This window comes from Pseudochaenichthys georgianus, chromosome 15 (genome assembly GCF_902827115.2).
Source record: "Pseudochaenichthys georgianus chromosome 15, fPseGeo1.2, whole genome shotgun sequence".
Lineage (NCBI taxonomy): Eukaryota > Metazoa > Chordata > Actinopteri > Perciformes > Channichthyidae > Pseudochaenichthys > Pseudochaenichthys georgianus.
This window is the reverse complement of record NC_047517.1, coordinates 22,375,300-22,399,175: the sequence shown is the minus strand read 5'-3', so window position 1 is coordinate 22,399,175 and position 23,876 is coordinate 22,375,300. Positions and strand designations below refer to the sequence as shown.

The 23,876-nt window shown below is 38.8% G+C and overlaps 1 protein-coding gene and 1 long non-coding RNA gene across 5 annotated transcripts in view; one reads left to right on the top strand and one right to left on the bottom strand.

Moving 5' to 3' along the window:
• LOC117459863 (uncharacterized) overlaps positions 1–15,584 on the top strand; it is a 37,047-nt gene extending 21,463 nt beyond the window's left edge. For 3 of the 4 annotated variants that reach the window (XR_004553565.2, XR_004553566.2, XR_004553563.2), the window contains exon 5: positions 14,888–15,584. This is a non-coding gene — a long non-coding RNA (uncharacterized lncRNA). Of the gene's footprint in view, positions 1–12,365; positions 12,448–14,887 lie in introns of those variants that run through there. The other variant, XR_011644470.1, reaches the window with a different exon arrangement.
• On the bottom strand, positions 590–22,875 carry col21a1 (collagen, type XXI, alpha 1). The gene is made up of 29 exons (XM_034101011.1): positions 22,794–22,875; positions 17,541–17,668; positions 16,786–17,346; positions 16,459–16,624; positions 16,151–16,379; positions 14,820–14,990; positions 13,229–13,306; positions 12,346–12,426; positions 11,131–11,193; positions 10,690–10,743; positions 10,547–10,600; positions 10,390–10,443; positions 8,065–8,118; positions 7,920–7,973; positions 7,786–7,839; positions 7,370–7,423; positions 6,070–6,114; positions 5,923–5,976; positions 5,775–5,828; positions 4,770–4,823; positions 4,540–4,611; positions 4,048–4,083; positions 3,375–3,419; positions 2,512–2,544; positions 2,275–2,421; positions 2,125–2,179; positions 1,849–2,040; positions 1,693–1,770; positions 590–1,606 (listed from the first exon to the last, which is right to left on the bottom strand). The coding sequence occupies exons 2-29, from the start codon at positions 17,635–17,637 to the stop codon at positions 1,419–1,421; spliced, it is 2,877 nt and encodes a 958-aa protein (XP_033956902.1). The 5' UTR covers positions 17,638–17,668; positions 22,794–22,875; the 3' UTR covers positions 590–1,418.
• Positions 22,876–23,876: the final 1,001 nt, after the last annotated feature.

Sequence of the window (23,876 nt, the reverse complement as noted above, 5' to 3'; positions counted from 1 at the left end):
AGAGCATTAGACTCTCCACAGACTAAACTAATTTAAATCTCTGTAATTCTAAAAAAAAAAAACCCAAACAGTAGTGGAAAGAAAAGTTAATTTAACGCAAAGAGCATATAGCTCTGACATTCTCAGAGGAGAACTAAGTAAACAGCATGTTGAAGGAAGTATGCTGGGATAATTAAAAACATAAATACTCAGAGGTTTCCATGTGATGGGTGGCTGCTGTCCAAAATGAAAAAAAAGGAAGCCCCCTTCTTAGGTAGAGTAAAACTCCTGAATGTGCTGGGATGTTACCACATAGCTCCACCTAGTGTTCAAAACACTTCAATTGATATTCCTGAAGTCTCTAACGCACACATGCCGCCCACAGAAGCTTATAGCTGCACGTATTCAAGTGTCCAGTGCCCTGTCCTTAGATGAGAACCAATGTGATGGACCTCTTTTTTTGTTCCACTCATCTACTTGTTTGAGGCTGTAGTTAAAATGGAACATCCAGTCGAAACACCCCATAACGCTGAAAACAAAATAAGAACCAAACTATGTTCAAAAATCATTATGATGTTTTACTTCTAAGAAGTTCATACAAAATCACCATAACACAAAATAAAACAATTACAAAAGCTTTTAAGACATGTCAGTGTAGAAATACACAGTTATTTCTCTTTTTATAAATAACAATAAAATACCTGCTACAGTAATGTAAGGTACGCTTCGGAAATATAAATGACAACAAATTTCAACGTAAAATGTTCGCTTGCTCTGTGGCGATGAAACGTTTTACTTCCTAAATGGAATAAAATGACATTTAAATGAGTGATATGGGGAAAAGTATTCATTCATCTCGGGTGATACACAATATTAACTGTTATACAAGGTTTTCATAAAGGCTGAAGTGCTTAACAGTCACACTGAATGCTTTAGCAACACAGGTAGCTCACACTCAGCTACAGCAAATCACAGTCTTGAAACATGCCAATTACACATCATTTATGGGCAATTCATTCACTGAACATGGAATGTATAGATCATAGAGGTTGTGTGGTTTTTTAAAAGAAGATGTATGTGTGGTAAAAATGTAGAGAGCAACATACAATGAAGCAACATAGGGGGCAATATGGGAAATGCACCAAGCACACTGCTTAGAGACAGATTCAGTCAGACATGAAGTGGACGGTGGTCAGATGAGAGGTTTTAGATGGAGGAGCCAATTATTAATTATCTTAACACCACAAAAAGCATCTTGAAATACTTGGGAATAATAAAGCCAGCAAATGTGATAAGATCTAGTTCTTTTGACTGTCTGAGATCACAGACAAGGTGTTAGCAGAGGTCCGTCTTGTTTCTGTGATAGAGAAACTGTAATGATGAGATCTTCCTGAGAATGACTGTTCTACATCAGCTGGAGACTGTCGCCTGCAGTGACGTCAATAGTTTGGCTCTTTGCCGTAAGGATTCCGCTTCATCATGCTACCATAGCACATGGATGGATCACACATCCCAGGCTGACCGGGGATGCCAGGATTCCCACTTTTGCCCTCTGCTCCGTTCAGACCAGGAGATCCAGTCTCACCCGGAGTACCTGGCTTACCGTACCCATGGGGACCCATTGGACCTGTAAAATAAAAAATACTAAGCTATTATCAGTTCAACAAAACAGTACACAGTATTTACCTGGAGTACATCAGCCACAGGATTTACCTGGAGTCCCTGGTGGCCCTTGGTCTCCATTGGTGGTTCGACCCGGGCTCCCTTTCTCACCCTTATAACCTTGTTCTCCTACAAACAGAAGTGAACCTGTTTAAGCATCCTGCAAAACAGCTCGAATCACACTGTAGACTTTGGCACTGGTTGTACCTTTCAACCCATTAAGACCAGGGTGCCCTGGCCGACCAGGGTGGCCTGGCTGTCCCCTGGAGCCACTAAGACCAGAAGAACCCCGGAGTCCCTGGAGCCCAGTTGGCCCTGGAGGACCAGGAGATCCAGGCCGGCTTTGACATCTTGTACAGCTACTCTGCTGCTTGCTCACCATTAATATAGGCAGCTCAGCTATGATTGACAATGAAACCAAACATATTTATGACATGTGATGAGACACACAGCAATATATCATCTGTCAATGATGATACTCACACTGAAGGATCTCTCTGCAGATTTGCCGAATGTGATTGTCCGACATTTGACCTGCCTTGAGTATTTATCAGACCATTACATTATGTTAGTCATAATCAGATAAAACATCAGAATAAAATACACATTGGAGAGTAAAGTTAGCACACATACAGGTCTTCCTTCAGGTCCTGGTGGGCCAGCTGGACCACTGTCCCCTGGCAGCCCTCTGGCGCCGGGTAGGCCCGACTGGCCTGATTGTCCGGGCCGTCCCACATGACCTTCTTGACCTCTCTGCCCAGCATCTCCTGTTGTCCCTTTCTGGCAAAAATACCACCCCAGGGTTAGCGATACTAACAATAGTTCAGTTTGGATGGAGGTACAGTTAATAAAGCAATCAGCCCAACATACCTCTCCTTTAAGTCCCATTGAACCAGTGGAGCCCTGTCAATGAAAGTATTCATTAATTAAAACATAGAAAACATTCAAGAGAGCACAAGGCTGGACAATTTTTATTTTATTTATAATAACAGAAACTCAGATTATAGTTAAAAAAAGACATTCAATTATCAGTGGTAACATCTTGGAAATACAGTGGTTTAAATGTGTAACATGTCAGACTTATGACCACTGAGTATGTGTCAAGCCATGATAGCCCTACCTGTAGGCTCAATGGCATCACATTGTGCGGTATCACTCTGATGTGTACCAATGTCATCCAAATGCAGTTACAGTTTCACCTGCATGTGCTCGCAATTATGTGAATTTATTTAAAATAGGCCATGATTTAAATAATTTGACAACAAGAAATTGTGGAAAAGAGTCATTACAAATGAGGAGTGGTGAACAAATATATTGTTAATGTCCTGTCCTTTATATCCTGTATTGATAGATTAGATTTGTTTTGAACGAACTTCTTATTCATTATTTTCCCAACAAAAGATAAGGCTGCTTAGCCTCATGGTTGGGGAGTAATGAGTTAAGGTTTAAAGTGCTTGCCCTAAACATGGCCACATGGTGGCACGATCCACATATAAAACGTTGTCACAGTTTTGAACTTTCCTCCTCTGACAGAGAAAAGATTCATAGTCCATTCTTGAGGCCAATTTTTTATATATTGTTCAAGTTAATCTTAATTTGCACCAAATGAAAAGAAAACTATTTAATGAACAAATTCATTAAAATGTCCTATAATATACTGTAGGTAGGGTAATTTGTTTGGTCCATTTGTTGAACGTTTTTGTAACACAACAAAGCTGATTGAAGAAACTCACGGGTTCCCCTGGCCGACCCTGCTCTCCTTTTCCACCGGTAATTCCCTGGTGAGAAAACCATTAGACCAACGTCATGATACCATCTATAATCAGTGTTTCAAGCACAAGCCTGAACTGTGTGCAGCTTATGGTTGTGTAGACGGTATAGAAGGTAAACATATCAATTCAAAACATGATTGATGTAAAATATAAATATGTACTATTTATGGGTAATAATGTCTTTTGAATGAATCACATTATTGCCCAGTAGACATAAATATGATTACACTTCCCTGTTGCACCCTCAAGGTGATATAGGTGTCATTAAAAAAAGAATCCAGTTTATCTTAATGTAGAAAAACCATTCTGAAAGTCAACAGAATGGCAAACGTTCTATCAAACATCCAAAAAACATATTGCTTTCCCAAACCATAATAAATATGTGAAAAAAAGACTATATTTACACTGGTTTACAAACACTCATGTAATAGAATATGTTCCTCCACTAATAGAGGGATGCTTATTATAAACAATTATTTGATGAATTCCTCACTGTGATTGTAATGCACTGACGTCCTTTTCCAAAACCCAATAGTGATAAAGTGAATTACTATTTAAATTAGCATTGCACAGATCAACATGATCATTGTACGATCTGCTTGGGTGACTAATCTAAATATATCTTGAATCTTACCGTCTGTCCTCTGTCACCTGCACTTCCTCTTTGACCCTGAAAAAATAAAAGGACATGGATATTTTATACTACGTTTTCTGGAAGAGTTAACAAACACAAGTGAAATACAGTCAACATTACAACATATCAACACAATAATTCCATATAGTTCATTACACAATACTTCTCACATCTGGCTTATATTTTATACAAATATAAAAAAGTTATTACAATTCTGGGTTGAAAACTAACTGTGATGTAAGTCAGTTGCTGATATGGAATGTGAGTTATTATTACAGCTGAAATGTGTGGCAAACTGATGCTTATAATTGAATATCAGTCAAATATACTGCATGTTTGACCAGACTGGGTTAACCCAGACCAGTAAACATTTACTTTACAAATTATGAATCGTCTTGTCATAAATGATGTACCTAAAAAAAGGTTTCAACAGGATTAATAAGGAGAGATGACGGTGTCACAACACTCGCAGAAAAAAGTATGTAAAAATACCTCGCTGCCCGTGAGGCCTGGCATGCCGGGGTGCCCCAGCTGCCCTGCTCTCCCCGGTTCTCCTGCGCTCCCCTGTAGCAGTGTGACATTTAACACAAATCATTAAAAATAACAACACCTTTAATTATAAACTGCAGGACATAAAACTTTGATTCAATAAATGATAACAGTATTTAAAATCAGACATAAAGCCAACTGGTTCATGTTACATTATTTAAATGAAAACATACCACAGGCCCTGGTGTTCCTTGTATACCTGGAATTCCACTTTCACCATTATTCCCCTAGATTAAAACATAAACATGTCTTTATGTTACAGAAATACAATGTAAGAACATCCAAAACACATAAATTCACTGACTGGACTGCTGTTGTTTTTGTCATTATTCATCATCATTGATGCATGTTTTACTTTCACAATGCTTTGTGAGTTGCAGTCTGACGTTCAATTATGTCTACGCGTGTGCTTTCTTTTCCAGTTGAACAAGCCTCTGTATTTGTAGTCTGAATCTCTGCCATAAAATCAAAGTATTGCCTGGCTGTCCATAAACTAGCTTTTCACTTATGTGCCATTTACACATTGGCTTTTTAAACCCGGATCAGCTAATGAAAAGTGATTAGGAGACAGAGCGCCCAGACCAGATCACTGACGAAAGCAGTAAGACCGGATCATCGCTTAATCTAGCTCTGCCGGTATGGCCAAGAGATCGTTGCTTGTGCTAAAGTGTATTTTAAAAAAATATAGACCAAACAAAACATTCAATGCTGCTGACCCAACTTCTTTATATGCATTTCAACCAACTCGGCTCCAAAGATTTGAGATTTTTCCTAGTGATGCTATCCACTGCTTTTATGGCTTGGGAATCTTATGTCATATAATGCTACACTTATCCATATTTGTTGGCAGCTGTTTAACTATACTATATTGGGCTTGGACTCAACTAAAATCATGACATATCTCGGCATGCAGCTTGTCGGTTCTTAATGCCAGCTGGTGTGATTGATCTGCAGTATTGTCTTTTCTTGGCGCTCATTGCCCAAGGGATGCAGAAGGGGATACACGACTCACATTATATTTAGTGTACAGTTAATCCATTTTAAATATGTTTTTCAATGGTTTGGATGACTGTCAGAGGGATGAACGTCAGTGATTGTTCATTGTGGCTTTGCGTCACTCAAAGTAAAGCTGTTTGAAAGACCTCAAAGGGGATTTTCTAACAATTATACATGATTACCTTAAGTCCAATTGATCCTTTTAAACCAGGTGCACCAGGTAAACCCATTTCACCCTACAGGAGAGGAGAGAATAGCTTTGGTAACCTTCAAATTCAATATTAACTCTTTGGTGTACACAAGAATAGTCCAAAAATATTTTTAACTTACAGGAGGTCCAGTAGATCCGCTGAAGCCCCTAGATCCAGGCAAACCAGCTTCCCCCTTCAATGTGAATTATAGTCAAACATGAGAAGAGAGAGGATGCAAAACAATTTGTTTATCTTATTTCCGCATACATTAGGTACAGGAACTCACCTTTTGTCCATTTAAGCCTGCAATTCCTGGCAATCCAGGCATACCCTGGTAGCAATAAAACACATTAGGCTACTGTATCGCATATCAATATATTCAAGATTTAAAAAAAGATGTCTCAGAATCTGAAATTATACTAAAAACGGTATGATTGACCACATTCTTTTTCATAGTAATATAATTGCTTTCATGTGTCAGTAACAATTGTTAAAGCACTATTTCAAAGCTTACGACCTTTAGATATAAATCTAATGCAAATAAACTGTCCATATGTTTTATTCGCTGATAAATGCAATACTATAAAAAGTAGTTGCTCTTGCCTGTAGGGGACAAAAAGAAATGGGGATCTAAATGTAGAATTTAATGGTTTAATACAATAAAAATTGGTGTGTTTCACAACATGCAATAGAGCTGCCCTGGGAAGTTTTGTGTTTTGACATTATTTTCCTCTGAGATAAATGCTTGCAGATGCTTAGAGGTTGCCTCAGACTGAAGTTTGAGTAACATATGTTCTTAGTCAATACATTTGACAGGCAGGCGGGGGGACAGAAATGTACTGTGAGCCACCCAGACACTAGAACTATAGGTGAGGAAATCCCCGTCTTGGGGCCACACTTTAGCGCTAACTTCATCTTGTTTTAACTTGAGTAGCTACACTACTAATCCTATCTCCATGGATACATTATGACTCTATTGTTCTGGTAAGGAGAAAATGCTACAGGCTTGTGGAGCAAGTGACTCATCTTTTGTGGACCCAACACAAACTTTTGGATAACACTAATATCATGATCAGTGGGGAAGCTGCCCGGTTGAAACACTTTCTTCCTAAAACAGATTTACAGCATTCCCTCGCTGAGTTACTTTTTCTGCCTTACTTTATAGCTGGAGCCCTCTTGTTGCATAACAGGGTTATCCTGGGATGAACTACAGGGGAAATCCCCCCTAATTTACTGGCTGTCAGGGGTATTCTCTATACTGCTGACAGTATTTTAACACAAAGCGGTACTACAATAATGCATGTTATGCATTCAAATCTGCATGATCCATAAAATCAGGTCTTCTACGGTATTTGCCTTTTTTAATGTTCCGTAAATGAGAGTATAATTTTATGTCAGCTTCAATTAGTAAACCTTGATGTAATTACCACGTACATAAAACTCCCCTCTTCCTTCCTTCTTTTTAATCTGACAATTATTTCATATTTCATACAATTTTCATCAAAACCTACATTTCTTCAAGTCAGAGCCAAGATTGATCAGCTCAAACCAATAACAAATGTGCACCATTTTTTTTTACAACTCACTGGATGGCCTTCCCTTCCATCAACACCAGGTATCCCACCAGTTCCAGCTTCTCCCTTAAGACAAAAAAGCAAAAACATTATAAATACATAACATTCTAATCGAATTTAGTAGTAAGGCACCCTTAATTTGAAACCTCACAAACATCATTTGCTCATATTTTTACATGTCATGTTGGATTCATTAAATCGGCATCAATCCAAACTCTGATGTGTACACAAGTCAAATGGGGTTGGGAAAAGACGAGGGAGACACCAGGACTGTAGGGCTTAATTTCCATGGTTGCCAAACATCCACAAGACAACACTTGGGAACAGCAAAGTCTTTTAATGTGCAGCTTAGACAACCTCATGCCTCCATTATTCTCATAATCCCTTAATGAGATTTTTAACATTCTTCAATTTCAAAACAAGCAGACCTTTTGACCATGTCTCCCTGGAAATCCGCCCTTTCCATTTCTTCCAGGTAGACCCTGAAACCAGAGAAAACAAATGTACAAGACTATAGCGGCACATGAGCTTTAGATTCAATTTTGAATTGATTTATACATACAGGTGCTCCTAGAAAACCTGGTGGCCCAGGAGGTCCCGAACTTCCCTTTTCTCCCTGGAAACATCATGGCATCAAGTTGATTTATATTCTTATATTTCTTGTGTAATTAATTTGTATTAGCCATTAGAATTGGTTGAACCCTTACCAGTTGCCCAGCTTTTCCAGGTAACCCTGCAATTCCTGTTAATCCTATTGAACCCTGGAAAACAGTCAAAAGATTTGGCAAGAATATTAGACAAAATCATCCATGTTTCTCAGAAAGATAGTTACACTGTACCGCTTGGGAAATAAGCACGTCATAGGCCCATTGTGAAGCCTAGTCACAATTATGCAGTCATTATACAACGTTAGTCAGCAGTGGTTTTGTTTTTCTGGGATAGACACTGAATTTAGCAACTATTTGGCCTAGAACTTTGGGGAGTGACAAGTTAAACTGCATCAGGCATTGTTAAGATTGCACTGGTCGACCTAAAAGTAGACGTGAGGAACGTGTCTGTTGAATGGTCCCAGACCTTGGAAGGATCCCTCTCTGCAATTTCACATTTTCACTAGAAAGGACAGCACTTGGAAACAAAGCGCGAGATAGCATCATTTATTTTCAGATTTTGCTTTCCATCAACCAAAAATATGGTAATCGACTCGAGGAATCAATGACTGTACAGCATTAAACCAAATGACGTATGTATCACTGGTTTGATCAGTTTGTTTCTTTCATTTGAAAAAAAATGTGTATACAGCATGAAAATACGTTTTAGTCAAACGTTTCAACAGTTACTTTCTTTAAGTTTGAGCTGAGTTCAACTATCGGTTTACAAACAGGAAGCGGTACCATGACAAAGGATTTATGCCTTTGTCCAAGTTGTGCAGTAAAGGCACCATCATGGAAGCCAACTGGTAGTGCTTGAATTGTCTTTATGCCACGTTAAGTGTGGGATTGTGTTGGCAGCACTTTGTTTGATGCTATGGAGCATTAAACATGGGCAGCTGCTAGCATAGATAGTGTAAGCAATGGCTGGTATGTTTTAATCTTGGGTGTGCAGCAAATATGCAAGTAAGAGCTTTCACATACTCCCAAAGCTCAACTGTGAGTTTCTTAATAGGAACGCAGATTTCAGGGGAAAAAAAATGGTAGTTACATTGTTGATGACCTACAGAGAACATTAGCAAAGATGGAGACAACCTAAGCATTGTTCCTTCTAAAGCCATGAACGACTGTGGTAAAGAACAAGTAACACAAACATAGCCATTACTTTGGCTAAGTGGCAAACACTACTTCTACCTCTTGTGTCCATAAATGATGTGCTTCTGACTTAAGTTAGCAAACATCTCATGTTTCTGTTTTCTACATCATTTGCCAGGAAAATTAGAGGACGCCGTTGGGTGGCCTTCAAATGTGGGAACAATTTGGTGAGGTAGATGTAAATAGGTTTAAATCCAAAGAAAATATACCTTACAACCCACATAACTATAATATGTTTGTGATGTGTAGACCCTCTTTGACCAGATCTTTCTTTTTACTTTGCCATGAAAGAAGTGATGGAAATTCACTAGCAGTCCACCCCCTCTAGGTGCTCACCTCTTTCATGATGCCATTACACTAATGAAATATCCAATTATGAGATATTTGAAGCGCTTCGGCAGAACATTAAACATGATGATAGTTACATCCTAAGAGCACTACAGGAAGCAGGGGAAAGATATAGTAAATCCTCCTGACATTAGGTAATGCAGTGCTCTGTATTTTATTTGTGTTGCTAAAATCCAAAGTATTTTACCTAATCAAAGAAAGTTGAAAAGACAGTCAAGGCACTATTAAACACTTCATTTGATGCATCCTGGACCTGTGAGTAACACTCAAACAATGGGGCAGATGTTACGGGAGGATTCGCTCCAGGTGCAGACAGCTGAGACCATTTTCAAAATGACATGTACTGCTTGACTTGTTGTCCACTTCATCCAACTGGCAGGAACTCCTGCGGTCACACTGATTACAAGGTAGGATGCTTTGAAAGAGAGGATATAGAGAGGATGCATTACCCAATTCAAAATACCATTAATGGCAAAACGTTAACAGCTATCAAAGCAATACAAAAAATACATCAAGCTGTGGAACTGTCTGGTTTATGCTCCAGTCTGCCGTGGCTGTTGTTGAGACCTTCAATGGCCAAATGCTGGATGATTTGTGCACTGCTTGCCTTTGTTTTACTCTCCCGGAGAATATGGTTTTATATTTATAACATATGGTCTCTAGCGTGATTGATGTGACGTTGTTCAAACGATTCAAGTTAATGTGTCTAGCAGGGATACCCTGTCAATCCTATATTTGTTATCTTCATGATTCAATCTATATTTGTATTTTAACCATCACTTGTTATTTCAACGGATATCTTTTTTAAACCCAAAAATACAGTATATTGAACAACATATGTATAGCGTATTATCGAGTACTAAGAATACTGATCATCCCCACCTTCTTTCCTGGTTGTCCAGGCAGTCCTCGTAATCCAGACACACCTTTCTCCCCCTAACAAAACAGAGTTAGGTTAATTGTTGTTGGTTGTCAAATATTGTGCAACAGATTAATTCCAAAATCCATTGGGCCACAATGTGATGTTTGACCTTCCTACCGAAACACCTGGCCGTCCTTGCTCGCCTTTGTACCCGTCTGACCCACGAGCACCCTGAGCGGAGTAACCAAAGACAAAGTAAACCAGCTTTAAATACTGTACTCTGGATGCTGAAGTTAATGTTCGGGCAAGTTTTTCATTACCTCTACTCCTGTTGGACCTGGTAGCCCTGGACTTCCTCTAATCCCGGGGATACCCTTCAGACAGAAAAAGACAAGAGATACTCACAATTGGTTAAACATTTGAACCCCCTTAACTGTGTGTATTTTCTCTAAGTGATTCTATGCTGCAGGGTAGGTTTTTGATCATGCTCTAGAACATGTGGTTCACTTTTGGATGGTTTTCATCACACAACATCACTGCTGTGCGTCCTCCAGTGGTATACTCAGACATGTTTTCTATTTACCCATTGGAAGAATAACTATATTTACGTATGGAGCGGTTTTAACCACATAGGATTAACGAGCAGACACTGTCATGATTTAATGACTTAATTGGTATGGGTATTTTCTCAGATGCTGATGTGGATGCCGCTATGATGGTTATGATCTGTATGTTTGTATATTGAACTATGTAGTACTCACAGGCTTACCATCAGCACCAGCAGGTCCAGGCTGACCAGCTTTGCCAGAGTTTCCTTGTTCCCCCTAAAGAAAGTGGAATGAGGTCATTTTCATCGTGCAATCTTAAAGCAGAACAATGGATCCATTTTGAAACGTATCTGGTAACAATATGCCTTCTCTGGCACAGATTGTCGATTTAATTTATCATTTTGAACAAAGCTGAGTTGTTTTATCTAATGTAAGATGCTCTTGAACACATTGTGGGTCATAAGGAACATCTGCAAGCCTGCCATGGTCTCAGCATTTTGGATCTATTAGTACATGTAGTAAAACCTGGATGTGACACTATAAACACAAACATGCCTGAAACCATGTAGGTTTTATTAACAAAGAGTCTTGTTGCTGAGGTAATATCTCTCTAGGGTCTGTGTGTAAAGTTTTTTATGACCAAGGCTGCCATTATTTGGTTGATACACCGCGATCAATAAAGGGAAACATGTAGGTTTTATACCCCATTTGGGTAATTTCCCCTTCAAACCAGTGTTTATCCCAAGCAAAGGTCTGGTTTGCTTCAAGCAAACAGCACATTAGGATCTTACAAGGCTAACTTCGTCACAATGGCTAGCTGCAATTTGCCTTACTTTAGAAAAAGAGGCTATTATGTGCTATTATGTGCGTCCATAATTTGTATTTTTTAGCAGGTAACTGTGTATTTAGGAGATAAAAGTGCCAAAACTCCCCAAACCGCACAGTTTCTGGCACCCAGGAAGTCTATGTTTACAGGCTGTAATCACTGTAGTTACATTTGATCTACTGTATTGGAAAGATGTAACCTCACAGGTTCATCACGTAGACTTATCAGACAGCAGCATTTAGACATCAGCACACATTCCCTCAAAGCTGAGCTGTGAGGGAGAGAAGGTTTGTGTGCTGTTTTTTTAGCAAAAGCCATCTTGTCTCCTTTATCTCCTAAGATCACCCACCATAAACCATAACTGTTAAAGATGATATGATTTCAACAGAAAACAGTTTCAGTAAACATTTAACCAACTGTATGAACAATGAGGACAAAGGGCTCTGTGCTAAACCAAGAGCAGACTGTCTCTGCAGGCCTTTCTGCAGGCTAATTTGGCTTGTAATCTGGTTTTCAGTGGAGCAGGATGTGCTGCATATGGAACAAGCACAAATACAAAGAATGACAAATATTATAAAAAGAACAATGTATTTTTAAAATACCTTTATTCCTGGTGTTCCAGGGGATCCAGGAGGACAAACACAAGGTTCCTGAGTTGGTTCAGATTCATCGGGAGTGTAGCACTGCAATGAACAAAGAGCAGGTATTGTGCGCACGTACAGAATTATATATGTTAGAGGTTAAATGATGAGTATAATAATATGTAGCCTTGTGTTTTGGACGATTGGTTCATGATTTAGAAAATTAGCAACCTGTTAATTCATGTTCAAATGTTTGTGTTGGTCACAAAATCCAATACTGAAACTCGAACCCATTGTTGCGTTCAAATAAAAATAATATATTTACTATATTGTAAAAAAATGTACCTAACTTGCCGTGTTCAACACACTGCATCTACACACTGCTTACATTTTCATAGTTTAATCTCACTCGAAAAAATACTTCCTGATATCAGGCAATTTCTAACTTACATCAAAAGGAAATTTTTTTATCTCACATCATCAAAGTAAAAGCTGTAATTTCGCGCTGGCTCTTTGGATGTAGCAATTTCAACACCAGCATAATAAAAGGCCAATGCTTCACAAACACAGTTACAGCCAGCAGACATAAAAAAAAGTGCTGAGTGCAAAATGTTTGAACCTGATCCATGCATCTTCTTCCAACAAATTGTTATCAACAGATGTGACTTAAATTGATATGCTGAGTGTACACTTCCAATACACCATACTACAGGACACTGCTGCTGAGAAACATTAAGCAAGAAAATAATTTCATGACATGCAGTTTGAGATGTGCAGAGAAATGAAGTGCTTCGAAACAGAAGCAGATGTAGTTGGACAAGATGCGAAGTAGGTGAGAATAAGTTATCTTTGTTGCTTTTGGACCAAAACACATGTTCAGTGCCAAGCAGACTCTTGTACTTACGACACCCGGTATTTCACATGCAGTCTCGCGGTTATTCTGCTCAGGGTCACAGTAGATGCGAAGTTTCTGGAGTTCAAACTAAACAACATTTGAAAAAAGAAGAAACTCTTGTTAAAAACAACCTCAGCTGTGGGAAACTCCAAACAAGCTGACAAACCAAACATCGGGGTAATTTCGCAATGTTATGTGGGTTTTATAAGTGCTTTGCTACTAATGAATTGAAATTGCTCTGAAACAACTGTTACATTGCCCTCGTTGGGCATTGAGCAGCTACATGTTGCCAAACCTCCCTCAGTGTTGGAAGCATTCTAAAGCGACGTTACACTTTTCTTCCATTATTTGGTATTTTGTGGATGATGGGGTGAAACTGCTCCAGAATGTCCCGTACGCTGTTTCACTTCAGTAATCCATTTAGGCCAAAAGATAATCCCCACATATGATTTATATTATTTTTGACCTCATGAAAACATTAGTACGACTGCATGTTTGGGGGGCATTAATCAATGTAGAACAATATTGTTTTGTTAACAATAACAGTGTCTTGTATTTAGGTTTAAACATGATAAGAATGCTGTGATCTGTGGTTTATGATAATGTAATACTGTTTATAAAATAGCATTGGGGTACTTTCAGATGTCCAATTATAAAGAAATATGTTTCCAATTATAAGTGTATTTATCCGAAAGTGATACTCACACAAGGACATCCACTGACTGTTGAATGACTTCAAACTATGTGATCCTTCTAACAATGGATCCGTACGCACAATAACATGTACCGCCAAGCTGCGGCTTACACTATCCACAGCTTTAGTGATGTGACAACATACTGACAAATGTAAAAGTCATAAATTAATAATGTTATTTGTATTTTTTTCTGCACGAACCGTATCCTATTATTCCTTATGGGAAGTAATCCTTTAGTAGGATGTAAGTTATTTTATCATATTTATCTATAAGAATAGAGAGCCAGTTTTACCAAGGATTTTATTTTGAAAATAGAAGGAAGAAAAGGGGGCTGCATTATTTACATGATTTTATATGTATTTTTTTCCATATACCATCATAGTGGCCAACAATGCTGTGCAATGATAAACCATCCTAAATGCTCACATATGTGCTTGAAGCAGTTTAAATAGTCAACTTGTTTTATCATAATAACACGCAAAATAAGTATTGTGCAAAACACAGCTACTCTTGTTTTCCATATTATTATCAGTACATTAAATGTTATGTTATTAAATTACACTACGTAACATTCTGCAGAGCTAATTACAACACAGCACAATTATGATTCATTGCGCCATTTTACGTAGCAAAATGTGCGAATTGAGACCTATAAAACAAAGATCAATAAGAACTTGTGGAGAAAAAGGCACATTTTCGCCAAAGATTTATTGTTCACAGAGTTAAACATGTGTCTCAGGAGTCAGCCATTAACGGTGTGTTGTTGTTGTTTTGAACATATACAGTATCAGGGCTGGGTTTGCAGAACTATTCATTTAACAGACTCTCCCTCTTTCTATTGTCCAGTAAACAAACCACTAGATTACATTTCTGGCAACAAACATTCTTGATGTTTTTGAACTTACCGGCACTGTTGTTTCCTTGCTGACATATTTTCCGACTTGTGTTTTTCCATTGATGAAAATACCAACAGGGGGCTCCAAGGCTTGGGTATCAATTACCAGGTCATCAACATAAAGAGTGACATCCTCCTCGGTGACCAGCAGACGCAGCTGGTGCCAGTTCTCATCAAACAGCTGTTTTTGTCAAAGAAAAAGAGAAAGAACAATTCATTCATTAAAATGGTACGGGCTGTCAGTCTGCTGATAAAGACATAAATGTTGCCCCCTGGAGGGTGAGTGTTCACTGCTGTTATTGTTGTCAAGAGCAAACCAATTGTTAATTATTGTTTAAATCAACAAAGTTCAAAATCATTTGTTGATTTGTTAAAAACCTGAACATGGTCAGTCTTGGTTTTGATGATGTATTTCGAAATATTGTGGCATTTCAAACCTTCTGCGAGAACAGGCTCTTACTAAATACTACTATAAAATATCTACCATGCAATGTCGGCATACTCATTCGGTAACATTTGATATTGTTTTATATGTTCTGAATAAACTGAAGGGGAGATAGTTGATTGACTAGCTGTATGAATGAAATGGTAGCGTTACTTTTCCAAGGACAAGGACAATCCTACTTTTGTAAAGGTTGAATACGTTTCTGAAGCTCAGGTCTATGTAACCTTGTGGATGTGTGCATTGGACGATTTCCAATTATATAATACAAGTATTGTGTTTGAAAGAAATGTTTATGCCTCTCAGAGTATTCAAATATTAAAGCGAAGAATACCCTTTGAGTACCGTTGATAACTCTGATTCTTGAACAAGTAACAAGCATTTATACTCAGAATTAATAGCATAAATGTATTATTCAGGCTCTTAGAGCCATTTTCCAGCAATTAACATTTACTTTCAGAAGAATTTGTGGACTATCAAGAGTAAGATTACAATAACAATATTCAAAATAGAAGCAGTATAGGCCGAGATATCCTTAATTAACTACTTTAGTCCCAATAGAAAAGGCTGAATCCGAAGTTTCCAATAGTGCAACTCAGTTTATACCATCGTTTGACCCACTATTTTTGGTCAAGACCTAGCTGTTATTTTATATCACAACCACAAAAGACTGTTGTAATCTCTTTGTAGAGCCAATTGTTCATAAAGTGTAAAAGCAGTGAAGTGCCTGGAGAACTGTTTTCAAACACCTGGTACTCAACACTGCACTTTCTCCCGTACATAACAATAAACCAGCCCTGTGAAGACGATTGTTGAGAACATCCATGACCAGACAAACAAACAGACTTATTATCCTTTCATTCTACCAAAGTCTCAAATAAATAAAAGTTTTCCCATACCCTTTCTGTTTGATGTGAAAATGTCACTGTTTGAATTCCACTGGGTGCCTCACTGGTTGTGGTGAACATGACTGTGAACTGAACTCCATTTAAAGTCACCGCCATCTGAGGTTTCCCATCACGCGTCTGTATTCTCCACACATCCCATTCCTCCATGGCCACCGCTCCTGTATACCTCAGTGTGGCCACAAAAACGTATGACGGAGGCAGGCCATCGGGAAAAAGGGTCCTGGTGGACCAAATTTAAAAGTCAATCAGCTTGGGAATACACTGGTGGAGATGAAAAATAATAACAGCAAGCTGATTACCGTGTAGCTTCACTCAAGTCGACGCGAGATGTCACTTGATAGGCGTTGGTGCCGGAATATGCCCCTTTAGTCTTCTTGGCTTTTTTAGCCAAATTTAAATGTAACAGAATATCAAAACCCTTCTCTTCACGGGAGTCTGAGGGGATTTTGACTGGACAAACAGTCTCTGCAACAAACAAAGAGTGAAATAAGGACGAGTCGAGAATAAGTTAGATGTGGAGGAATTATGTAATCGGAGGTAAATTCATAGCAATGATACTGTCATAAGAGTAATATTTGATAATATATGACATGTTTAGCTATAGACAATGAACTGCAGCTGCTTACCTTCACAGAGTTTTTGTCGAATGATCTGTATGATCCTGGAAATACCTTTGTAGTCCTCAACCGAGAAGACATATTTTGCATATGGCTTGTTTGCAATGTCGTTCAACTCGGCCGCTTCTGTCTCTGTCCCAACACCGATTGCAAACAGAATGACTCCTTTTTTCCTCGCTGCCTCTGCTGCCTTCAAAACCTCATCTTGAGACTTCCCATCTGTGAGAACAACAGCAATCCTGGAAATACCTGAAGGGCCACGCTCAGACAGGCCGAACACTTTATCTGTTGCAAACTTAATGGCCGTCCCAGTCCTTGTATTTCCCCCCATGTAATCAATGGACTCCATCGCTTTGATGAGGTCTTTGCTGGAGAAATGCTTCCCCAGAGGTATTTCTATGAGGGGGTTATCGCTGTACTGGACAACTCCAACCTGGGTAAACTTCTGTCCAATGTTGAAGCTGGATGTTATGTTGACAAGCCAACGCTTAATTAGTTCAAAATTGACATCTTCTACACTCCAAGAGCCGTCTAGAATAAAGACCAAATCACATGGTGCGGTCCTACAACCTGAAGCAGACAGGAAATAAACAATCAACTTAAACATTTTTTCCAACAATTCCAATTTAGTTAGGTGAAACACATGAAATAAAATGCAATTACTGTACATCAAATGACCTTTGCCAGATGTATGCATTCGATTTTTAATGTAAGGACAACAAGCAAAACAAAGTGTGAGAAAATGAAGACAGAAGCACTCTTACTTCTTAAGTCTTCATCTTGAGCTGCACTAAACAAATGGAGAAGCATGAAGCACAGGCATCTTAAGAGAGAATGCATGGATGTCGCTTTGTAACCCATTATGCAGCAGTACCAAGTTCCAATTGTGCACCTACAGGGAAAGGGAAACACATGCTTTGTATTGCAGGTAAAAAGGAAAAAGGACAATGTAAGCATTTGTGACATGTGTTCTCTGTGTAAGTCTTGCCTTGACAGAAGTAAATTCATATTGTTTTTCCATTAGTGAGTTGTTTGGCTGCCATTTAATGTGGCTTGTCCACTCTAACCAGACTTTAAACACAATACTATTCCACTATACCTGCACTGTCAACCATAAAATAAGTAATAATAAAGGGTGTGTGATTCCTTAAAATGATGATTCAATTAAAGCAATAAAGGATTCAAACATATTGCACATGTGAATAGCAGCAATTGTGCATTTGTACATATATTCATTTTAATGTGACTTTTTTAAATTTGGTTAGGTAGGATTAATTAATTGGACAGATCGTTATTAACATGTTTCATCAACTGTGCTGTCTACAGTAGCTATCTCCTGGAAACACATTACTCAAGAGGCCAATTCATATCTTTATATGACATGTAGAAAAAACACTTAATTTAGAAACAATGGCTACCAGATGGGAACATTTTGGAGAAAAGATGCTTAGCAATAATTTCAGTGATTATAAGGACTCATGATTTACTCAGACACATGTGTTCTTAATCTTTAATTTGTTGGCCACTTGGGGGCAGTAAAACAACATTGACATATAATCACCTTGTAAAGTTGAAATTGCAAAATGTATGGTAAACATATCCGGCGGACGACATCAGTATTTATTTTGTATTCAGGTAATTATCAACATAATGAATTGTTGTCCATTTTTTACTCTCTTTTAGCTCTGTTTTCCATTTCTACTAAAGACTGAGATAAATATCTGGCTCATTAGCTGATATATACTTCACTATATATTTACAAGCTAGTGCTAACGTTGTCTATGTGCTGATAAGTGCTGGGCTGGTATACAGTAGTGGGTTGGTCAAAGCTCCAAAAATAGCTGCAGTCAGATGTCACTGAGGCTATCAAGTGCAAATCCTATCACCTGTGTTTACTTTCCCCTAATTAACTCATGTCCTACCTCCCACTGCTGTACTACCCACAAATCCCTAATTCACTCACTTTACCACAAACCTCCGTGCGGCACACTCCATCTTTCCAGTCTTGCTGCACGGGCCTCAGTACACCTAAGCATTTTCCCTTTCAAGCCTCATCCACCACATCCTCACATGGCACCATCAGCTCTAGTACATAAACAACTCTCTGAACCTCTGACCACAACTACCCTTAAACCATTGCTCACTGTTTCCTGTGGTATCATCAGCTGTTTCCTCAAATCTGCGGCTTCTGCCAATCTCTGCCCGCCTCGGCTCAAATCCAACACGCCTGCCCAGAAAGTCTTCTCTCCCACACTTTTCCTTCCTCACGGATAAAACCAATTATAATACTAAATATACCTTTGAGATGATGAAGTAATTTTAGCCAGTTTCCCATCTTGTGCTGCCAAGAAACTCACAGTAGTGTCATTCTGGGAGCATGATTATTTTACACATGGCAAAATGTTTCAAAATATTAGCAAGTCTGAACAAGGAAACTGATATTTTGGGATGTAAAACTATTTTGACATGATTAATCTTTTTTGGTTTGCCTCCATGCTTTCAACTCCCTCCAGCTGTTTTGTATTTATCCATCGTGTTAGTTCTACTAAAACAGCCTCCTTTGTGATGTTTTGCCCGACAGCCATTCTTCACCTGCATGATTGACTCAATCAATAATGATTTCACAGCATGTGCTCAGCCCTAAAGGTTTCCCATCCTACTCCCGCACAGCAACATCTCTCCTGTACGACTGACTGCAGACTGTTGAAAGGCCAATCCTTAACCTGAGGCACTCAAAACAAAGGCGCTGAGGTCCCAATATAACCTCCTAGTGCTGAGAGTATCAGATTAGATGATGGTTTCTTGACACCCCTCATATAAATGGTATCTGATCTATCTATCTAGCATGGTCTAACAGGATAATAAGTCATTTTAAGTGTTTCCTTATCTAGCATCACTGGCAGTACATAAAAAATACTTTGTTCAGAACAAATACTTTGTTCTATACTGGTTTTGAATAGACCGTGTAGCTAATATAATTTGATTAAAGGTGGGGTAGGTCATTTTGGAGAAACCAGCTCGAGTGCGCAAGAATTTGAAAATACACAGCCTCCAACACACACGAACGCGCACATGACCAATGAGGGCACGAGATAAGTTAAGATATTCATTGCTATCGGGATGTTAAGAGCATTCCATGGAATTTAACAAAAAGTTTATCTCGAGCCGGTTTCTCAAACTTATACCCACCTTTAAGGTTTTTGGTTGTGGGTATTTTTGCGAAAATGTGGTATATAGGCTATCCATATTGTACTAATTCATGTCTCCGGGACCTTGGTGATCCCCTGACTGTACATGTATCACCACAGGTCAAAATGTCTATTTGTCCAATACTTTGGCAAAGCTAACTACACCCTCACCAGCCTCAACTGTTCTTTGTGTTTGATGCTAATTTAGCATGCTTATACCAAACTAACATGGTGAACATCGTCAACATTACCCCTGCTAACCAGTAGCATGTTGACCTTGTTATTGTAGGCATATTAGCATGCTGACGTCAGCATTTAATCCAAAAATAGCATGGCTGTTAATGTTTGATGTTTGATCACATAACAAGAGGGCCATTTTTACAAATTACAACTTTTATGGTGACTGCAGTCTTGGATATGCTTTTGCGCCACAAACCCAGAAGTGGAAAATGAATCGCGCAAATGTCAAGGCAAGAGCAACACAAGACAGAATGCAGTGCTTTATCATCGTCTCATGTCAAATACAAAACAGTGGCATGTTAAATATGTTCTATTTACTGCATTTCGCAAGTTCATTTTAGTACCAGGTGAACACTTATATTATTGATGGTGCTGCAAACAACATGTAGCATTATAGTGGAGTATAATGATGGTTATGTTCATGCTCACATAATTAGTGATGAAATGGGATATTAAGAACCACGTAAAACAATGAAAAGAGCTGTGTTTACATTGTGCATGTGAGCAGAGGGTAGACATTTAATCATGCCTATTTCTTTGGCTGCTCTATCAAATGATCTTTTACAGTATTTTCCAACATGTGAAAGGAAGAAACTGCTGACATCCTAAAAGGAGGCAGTTACAAATGAGGACCAGATAGAGTACAGTAGAAGAAGCAGGACTTGTGGAAGGAATTTGATGGGAAGGAATAGATCCTACACCTTATCCATAGCTATTTCTGAATGTGACACATGAAGGTCAACAGTGGTTAGGACATAACCCCTTGGCCTACAAAATGTTTTATTACAGCACAGCCAACGAGAGGTCACACTCTTTAACATGACTGCATTTTCCACCATGTAAACTCAGTGTTTAAATAACACAGTTGAAGGAGGCGTAAAGCTGCAATAGTTATGCAAGCCATTTTCTTCAGAATTCTCCCCTCTAGAGAGTTGGAGGAGGTTGTTGGAAAACCCCCTCATTGGCAGGGTCCAGTCGGGATGACTTTCCCCTCGACTGACTTTCTCCAAACGCAGTGTTTCTACACCTCTGCTCAAGCCACATGGAATTAGTTTACACCTTCAGACGGTGAAATTCCAGCTGTGGACTGTGACCAAACACATGTAGTCATGATGAAGGGGAAGCAACCTTCATCCAGGAATGAAAACGCAACATTACACGTGCTGTGCTATAATACTAAAGTAGGGTAGCATGCATAATGTAGCAGAAATAACAGGTGCACTTGTGGTGCAGGTTAGTACCAAACTCCATTGATGTATAACGTTAATGAGGCAGCACAGACACTTTGTAACTCCTTTTGGGACTGAATGGCAGAACTGAAACACAAGTATAAATATTGAACAAAACAAAAAGTCTGAAGGCTATAAATATAACTACCATAAATTCATTTAGAGTTGTACCATTTGTTTGTTGGAATAATTTGCAAAGATTTATGTGAGACTGCTGTTCAGGAAGCTGTTAAACTAAATATCTTTCCCATTTCACCAGATAACATTTTTTGTTCAGACTGGGCAACACTGAGTCATCAGACAGATTGTAAAGACAGTATTAGACCAAACATTTAGTGCTTAACAGTGTATACTTCCCTTCAAAATGACATTTTTACATTCAACAGGAACCAAAATATATAAGGTATGGGGCCCAGATAGAACATAATTTTTCAATTTGTTTGCTTGCTGCACTTTATGTTATGCAACAGCATGTTTTAACTCCACTTGAACTGTTGGAAGCTAAACTTATCTCCTGTAAATTTGGCTAAAAGGAAATGGTTCCATTCCAGAAAAAACAACTACTGTTCCTGCTGAATGGTTGCCAAAATAAGCAGGATTTATCACTGCCAAGTTTTTCAAGCAACAAGGGAAAGCCCTATCTGTTGTTCTCCGTGGAAATCTGTTCAACTAATTCAAATCGTTAAATAATGTCCAAACAGATCAATAATGTCTTGTAAAACATCTGCTAATGGGGATCTTATCCCTGTGTTCACTTAGAGATGCTTTCAAAATTGTTTCTACTCACAAAATACATATTATTGTTGTCCATATACATGCAAGTCTCACATCTGTAAAAAACATTATGAGTACAGTAAATGCAATGGCATGGTGCCCTATGCAGTATGCCTGCCCAGATTCTAGGAATATGAAAGACAAATCTATTTTACGAGAAGTGAAATGGCCAGGAAATTTTTTCGAGCTGATTCCATTCATTCTTTGCATGACAGTAGAACCAACAAGGGACTGATAACTGAGCTTAATATCTTCAATATGCAACTGTAGCAGCACAGACTCTGAAGGACACTAAAGTAAAAGTTGAAACAGTGCAACAATTGTAACTAATCTGAACATATCAAAACACATGCAGCACTGTTCACTGAAAAAAAAACACTATAGTAAGCCCAATAAGTTCTCTCAAATGATAAAAAAAAAACAGACTCATTAGATTATAATATTCTAATATCTTTTGATGAAATAAAAATTGCAGGTGCATGTTTGTGAATGAAAACAACACCAACACTTTTAATGCCTTACAGAATTTCTAAAATTCAGAAATAGGTTGCCTCAGAAAAGTAAAACAATGTAAGCAAAAAGTTACCAGTTAGTGTCCAAGTCTTGTGTGAAATCCTGTTAATCCTCTCAATGATTGCCAGTCATCAATACTGCTCAGAGCCCTGGGCTTACAGCAAGTGAATTAGGGGAGCAGTGCACATGTTTCTCTGCTGAATGAAAGCCTGCCCTCTCCAGCAGCTCTCTCTGTCTACTCTGTTTCTGCCCTTCTTCCTCTCCACCGCCCCCCCTCCACCTTCTCTCCGGACTTGTACTGGCCTACAGCCACCTTCAATTACCATGGGTGGAAAGAGAAGCAGATAAGGAGAGCATGAAATAGTGAAGCAGACAGGCCATCCCTGAAAGTCCAAAAGGAACATAATAGTAATGAGCACAGCCTCCTTCCAAGTGTTGAGGGTTTGGATCGTTTGGGGGTTGCTAGGGGCATTTCCAGAGAACATGGAGTTTTCTGGATGTGAGACAAGCCAACAAGTTTTAGTACACTGAGACACTGCTCACGGTACCTCCAGCAGGACCTAAAGGGCTCCGCAATGCATAACTCCTTTTTGATTTGCACTTCATCACCCAAATAGACTGCAGATTATTTTCTAACAAGTCAGCAATGAACTAGGTGCGAAGAGCTACTGCAGTGCTGTTTCTGCACGAACAGCTGGAAGTGTTTAGAAATATGGAGCTGAGTCTGCTATCTGTAGAGCAGGCAGATCTCAGTTTGATCCTCTCTTAACAAGTTTGATCATGTTTGTGCTCAGTGGCTGCTCTGCATCAACTCAGAATAACCTCGGTGCTTGCAGTATCACTCAAAGGCTCTGAAAAGCGTAGTATTGTGCTGAACATGGTTCAGGCTGTATTGCACAATGCAGCATGACAACATCTTTTATTGAAGCCACTTGGTTGGACAACACGTTTCAACCGATACATAATTCATTGTTTTTGTATCATTGTTATGGGAGCACACTATTTCAATATGATTTTGAGGTACTTGTACTTTCCTTTTGATTGCAAACAAGTGAATACTCACGTTAAAGATAGATCATCTTCTCGTGCTGAGCGGTGCAGCCTTGATGTCGGCCTTGTTGACCCTGAGCCTCAGCACACTCTGGTGGATCACACA